We start from the raw sequence: 6,301 nt of genomic DNA on the forward strand, positions 1-6,301 counted from the left end.
TTCTTCTTCTTCTCCTCCCTTGAGAAAGAGCAACGGTAGTCTTTCTCTTCTTCGTTCAAGACATCGTTCTCATCTAACTGTAAGAGATCGAGCTTTCTCTCCCGCTGAGAGATTACGAAGAAGTCGCAAGATAGAAGAAGAAGAAGAGAAGGAAAGAAGAGAGCAGCTAAGATCGCTCTCTCCATCTTCTTTCTCTTCTTCTCGCGATCAAGAGAGCAATTTTTCTTCTTCTCTTGACGCCGATACCGAGAGAAGGCGAGGAGAAAGAAACGAACGAGGAGTAGGAGGGAGAGAGAGAGAAGAAGAAAAGTGGAGGGAAGATGAGCTTAAAGAAAAGAAGGAGGGAGAGAGAAGAAGAGAGAATCTAGAGAATGAAGAGAAGAAGAAGGTCTTAGAGAGCTGGAGGAAAGAAGATCAGAGAAAGAGAAGTAGTATGATGTATCCAAATGATATGTGGAATGAAGAAGATCTAGGACATCTAACGAGAGAAGATCTCTGGGAAAATGATGGAGATTGGCTCTTAAATCATCTAGACGACGCTGAAGAGAGAACACCCTCTTCTTTTTCTTCTTTTTCTTCTTTTTCAAGATGAGAGCTATCATAATAAGGAAGATCATGAGGCAGGGACAAAACAAGAGAATGAAAGAAAAGGAAAGAAGAAGAAGAAGAAAAGGAACATAAATTAAAGACAGACAGAGAGATAGATAGGCGTAGATTAGAAGATTGAAGAGAGATAGATAAAGATAGATCGATCGATGAGCTTGTTGAATGCTATCCAACAGATACAGGTAGGGGGTCTTCATACACTTCTGTATGGATCTCCACTCCTATAGACATATATCTGTATTTACATACATACATATTCATACATACATACATACGTATTCACACATATACGTGTATCTAACTATTTACAGATGATGTATATGAGAGATAAGAAGTCTTCATATACGTGGAAATACCACAAGAAACAAAGAAAAGGAGAAGAGAGAGAGAGAGAAAGAAAGAAAGAAGAAAGGAAGCCAAGGGATTGTCTGCGTGGCCCAAAGATGCCAGTGAGGAGAAGAGAAGATAGAAAGAGAGAAAGGAGACCGACATAGGCTCACGAGGCTTTCCTACCTCTTTCTTTCCTTCTCTGAGAGATGCTGATCAAGGGACGGAGACATGTAGAAATGGAGAGAAGAGAAAGAGGAGAGAAAGTTCAAGGAAATACAGTTGAAAAGAGACAGGAAGAAGAGATAGGTTTCCTTGTCAAGGAAAAAGAAAAGAAGAGAGAGAGAGAGGGTGCAATCTCTTCCTTTCTGTCTAATTCATTCCTTTCTTTCTCTCTATCCCTCTCTCTCGCATTGATCGATAGAAGAAAAGAGAGAAGATGCAAGAAGAGATCCTCCTTGAGAAATAGTGGATCTTTACTGGAGTGCTTTATCGCCTGCTTATCCTACCCATCCTCGGTCTAAAAATCCGAATCGATCCAGATTACCTGTCCTTCTTCAATCGGTCTATCTGCCTCTCGGTCTTTCTCTCTCTTTCACAGGAAGGCTATCGTCTGTATCATAGCTCTATCTATCTTTCTATCTATGCTTGAATCTAAGAAGAAGAAAGAGAAGCTTCTTCTTCTTCTTTTGTTTCTTTCTTTTCTTTTCTTGGGAAAAGAGAAGGATAGTAGATGGCGTACTACTTGAACTTCTGTAGAGAGGCTGGATGGACTGCGTATTAGATCTTTCTCTCGCACCTTTATGTTGTGGTAAAGGAGGAATAAATAAGAGAGACAGAGACAGGTACAAGAGAGAAAGAGACAGAAGAGACCATTGGCTCTTTTTTTCTTCTTAACGAGACGCATCTATTGCTCTATCTTAATCGATCTACCTTTTGTCTATCTGTCTATGTGTCTTTAATCTATCTATACACGAGGTACTTACTCTTATTAAAGACTTTCTTTTCTTGGGGAAGGTAAGAATGGAAAAGGTCTTCTTCTTTTCTTCCTCTCCTCCTCTTTTCTTCCTTATGAAAGAACCCCTCTATCTCTTTCTTTATAGCTTTCTAAAATCTATGTTCTCCTTGATCTTTCTTTCTTTCTTCATCTTTCTATGCTTTTAGGAACCTTTCTTTCTTTCTTTCTTCCCTTTACTGCTTGCTGCTGTGGCGGCTTTACACATCGAAGAAGGATGAATAGACTCGAGCCAACACGGAGAGTGGCGAAATTAGAAAGAAAAAGAGAAAGAAAGAGAAAGAAATGCATGTAGAGAAGGGACCAGTCTGTTGCTGTACAGTCGAGGTAGCTTACGAACTTCTCATTCTCTAGTTTCATGGTAATATATACGCATTCTCTCTTTCTCCCTCTATGGAGCTTAGCTAGCTTATCTATCTGTATATCTACCTGAAGAGCAGTAAAGATGTTGGGTATATCTATCTGTCTATCTCTATCTTTGTATGTGGTAGAGACAGACAGATTCTTCTTAGGCAGGGAAATCTCACGCCTGCATGCAGTCGTGTGTGTCTCTCTCTCTTCCATTCCTCGACAATTCTCTGAAAAAGAGCCAGCCATATCATACATACACCTACTTCAGTACCTCGTAGACATATACACATGTCTATATAGAGATAGATAGACGTAGATATGCCTATAGATCGATGAAGGTGGATTTGGGTAAGTATCTGTCTTCTATCTGTAATGTGCCTATATATTATTCCTGTGTAAGGTGTGCGTACTCGGTATGTACTAAAAGATGATAGGGAAAGAAGAGGAGCAAAAAGAAGAAGAAAAATCTTCTCTCTTGTCCTAGTTGAAGAAGTAGAAAAGAAGAAAAAGAAGAAGAGAAAGTAAAAAGACATGCAGGAAAAGTGAAAGGCTTAGACCCATGTGTACACTCTATCATTAGCACAGTCAACCTGCCTAAACATACATGAAACATATACAGAGATATACATATATATATATATATACATACATACCACGAAGACTTTCATAGAGACATCGTAATACTCGACGTCTATCTCCCTAGATAAGATAGAGATACAAAATTATATAGACAGATGAGGAGACAGATCCCAAAATAGCGATATAGATAGATATAGATAGACATACAGAGACACTTCAGTAGCTACAGTGATGGAGATGTCTATAGAGATAAATGCTGTTCCTTTCCATTTGAGTAGACTCTCTTCGGACTTGAAGAAACAGTTGAAAAGGCAAAAGAAAAGAAGAGGAGCAATATCTTCTTCTTTTCTTTCATGGAGTTCCATAGGTGAAGAATGGATTGAAAATGTACGAGGGAAGGAAGCTAAGTAACCTCTACCAAGTCATGAGGAGATGAAAGACAAGGGACCATCCATCCCTCTCCATCTATCTCTTTCTCTCTGTCTCTGTCTCTCTCTGTCTCATTGTCATTCTCAAAGAGGTCTTTACTTGAATGAAGACAAAAAGACTAGAAGATCGGGAAGAGAAGGAGAGAGAGAGAAAGATAAAAGAACTTCTCTATCATACGAGCCAAGCAAAACAGTCATTCAAACCAGGAGATGAAGAGAACAAGAAAGCTTCATCCGCCCTTCTCTGCCTCTTCATGTGCAATAGAAAAATGGAGCATATCACCCAGTTCAGGAAACGTTCCTGTCCTTCTCTCCTTTCTCTATCTCTAGAAGTAGAAGATGATACACCTTTGTATACACACATGTATATATATACACATATGTATATATGAATGTGTATATTCAAATGCATGCATTTTCTGGACTCCGTGCATGCGTTCAGAGAGCAGCGCTTTATCAAAAGGATACACGCACATACACCACACTCCTAATATATCAATTTATACATACAGACGTAGATGCATCTATATAGGGATAGATAGCTAGTATAGGGTGCTTGTTTAGGAGTGCATAGAGGAGAGGTCTAGTAGTGAAGAATCGACCTAGTAGAAGAAGAAGAGAGAAGATGACGAAGAAACGAAGAAGATAGGAGAAAAGAAGAAAGAACATTACTAGACCGATAAGTAGATAGATAGATAGATAAGATAAACTTATCATATCATGAAAGCATTCTCTAGCATTAATGAAAAGATGACTTCTTTGCTTCTTTTTCCTTCTTTTTCTTTTTCTTCTTCTTTTTATCTTTCTTACTTCTTTTCTTTTTGTGTTTCTTCTTCTTTTCTTCTTCTTCTTCGCTTTCGCTAGAGCTTGTTGGACTGGCACTGCTTGTCTCACTACTACTACTACTTTCTTCTTCTTCTTCACTCGAGTCAGACGACGCTCTTCCTCCTCTTCTTTTTCGTTTTCTTTCTCTTTCTTCTCTTTCTCTTGTCCGACCATCCCTAGTATTAGCATGAGAGGAAGAAGAAGAAAAAGGTTCGTCTCTTCTTCGAGAGAGAAATCTTCCTCTTTCTCTCTCGAAATCTTCCTCTTCTTCTCTTCTCTCTCTTCTTCTCCTCCACATCTCTTCTTCTCTTCTTCTCCTCTCACCTCCATCACCATCCTCTCTTCTTCTTCTTTCTCTTTCTCTTTCTCTCAACTCTTCTTCTTCTCTTATCCTTCTTCTTCTCTTTTCTTCTTCTTCTTCTCTTATCCTTCTTCTTCTTCTCCATTCCTCTTCAGCAGCGTGACTCGTCGTTGTTGTCTTGCGAGGAGAGTTCAGTCGTGTTCTATCTCTTCCATCTTCTCTTCTTCTCTCTTCTTCTTTTTCTCTTCCTCTTTCATGTCTTCTTCTATCCTCTCTCTCCATCCTATCTCTCCTAAATTCAGCAGGAGGTGACACTCTTTCTTCTTCTTCTTTCTTCTTCTTCATGAAGTCTCTGTTGTAGTCGTTGTCAGTCCATCCTGTGAAGCCTCCTCCTATCTGCCTCGGGTGAGAAGCAGAAGCAGAAGAAGAGAAGATTCTTTCTCCTATCTGACGGGGATTTCGGTCTCTTCTTGAGTGGAAATCTGTTCTTTCCTTTCCTTCTTCTTCTTTCTTCTTTTCTTCTCCATGAACTTCTGCTTTTTGCTTCCTTCCGTACTTCTTGTAGTTCCGCCATTCCTTCGCCACAGACTGGGAAAAATCCACGTGAATTCTACACCCCCCACAGCCAAAGAAAGAGAAGGAAGGAAGGAAGAAAGAGGGAAATGGAGAGAATGAATGAAGATGAAAAAGAAGAATAAGGGAGCAGAGAGAGAGAGAGAGAAAGATACAGAAGGACTGTCTCTGTTTTCTTGCCTACAGAGGCACACATCAATCTGTACAGAAATAGCTGTAGAAGCTGGAGACATACACATATACATACAGCTATACTATATAAGTATGTATCTACCTATTTATCTATATGTATGTATGTATAGAAGGTGTATCTATGTGCGTGTCGAGGGTAGTAGTCGCCGTGTGCTGCTGCATGTGTATCTGCGTGTATGTGGAGCTTCTCGTACATTCGTAAGCTCAGAGCACCCACTACTTCTATCACTCGCACTACTACTACTACTGCTACTACGTCACGCAAATACACTCGACTATACATCTATGGAGAAACAAAAAGAAAGACAAAGATATACACATGTATGCACATATTAATCTAGGAATACATCTATATATCTATATATTGATACTTGTATATATGTATATGTAGATATATGTATATATAGATAGATAGATGCATGCCTGAGTATAGAAATATGAGAAGAAGGCACATACGAGAGGAAGAGAAGAAGAAAACTCTTTCCTGGTCTAGCGTATCTTTGCATGCACCGAGTCATAGAGAATGAAAAGACACACATATACAGAAATCTTCATGAAAGTTGATAGATAGATAGATAAATAGGTTACACATGTCTCTATAGAGACAAGATGGAGATATGAAGGAGATACATGCGTAGAGAGTTATGCGAGCTGTCTCTTGTATACACGAAAACACTTCTGTACCTACTACGTACACGTGTGTATGCCTACATAGATAGAGAATAGAAAGAAGTGAAAGAGATCTGTAGATCTAGATAGATGGATAGATATGCATTTATATATCCTTCTATACATATGTATGAACTTTGTGTTTCTATAGAAAGACATCTGTTGTAAGGCGGAGAGAAGAAGAAGAAAGAAGAAGAAAAGAGAAGAGATTGACGAGAGTTGGGGCTGTTTGAGTGAATGCGTCGATACCTTCGATCATCGATGAGAACGTTTTGCATCTTAAAGTAGGCTAGCTCGCATGCAGATTGATCCTTAAAAGTGATAAAGGCAAATTGGAGGCTACGTCCCGTCTTCCAGTCACGTATTATATCACATGATAGAATATCTCCAAACCTAATCGCAAATCATACACATACACATATATACATATTCATA

The 6,301-nt window shown here is 39.1% G+C and overlaps 2 protein-coding genes across 2 annotated transcripts in view; one reads left to right on the top strand and one right to left on the bottom strand.

The window, feature by feature from the left end:
- On the top strand, positions 1-2,036 carry CSUI_010876 (uncharacterized protein; the record flags this gene model as incomplete). Its single annotated transcript, XM_068070977.1, has 1 exon — positions 1-2,036. A coding segment is annotated over one exon (592 nt), but the record flags the coding sequence as incomplete, so codon positions are not given.
- A 914-nt stretch (positions 2,037-2,950) lies between these two features.
- CSUI_010877 (peptidyl-prolyl cis-trans isomerase-like 4) overlaps positions 2,951-6,301 on the bottom strand; it is a gene marked incomplete at its 5' end in the record, with an annotated part of 4,955 nt that continues 1,604 nt past the window's right edge. Inside the window, 2 exons of the mRNA XM_068070978.1 lie at positions 2,951-5,042; positions 6,116-6,259. Of these exons, the coding sequence (XP_067917047.1) occupies positions 4,046-5,042; positions 6,116-6,259 (1,141 nt within the window). The remainder of the gene's footprint in view (positions 5,043-6,115; positions 6,260-6,301) is intronic.

Source organism: Cystoisospora suis, assembly GCF_002600585.1.
Source record: "Cystoisospora suis strain Wien I chromosome Unknown contig_8706, whole genome shotgun sequence".
Taxonomy (NCBI): Eukaryota; Apicomplexa; class Conoidasida; order Eucoccidiorida; family Sarcocystidae; genus Cystoisospora; species Cystoisospora suis.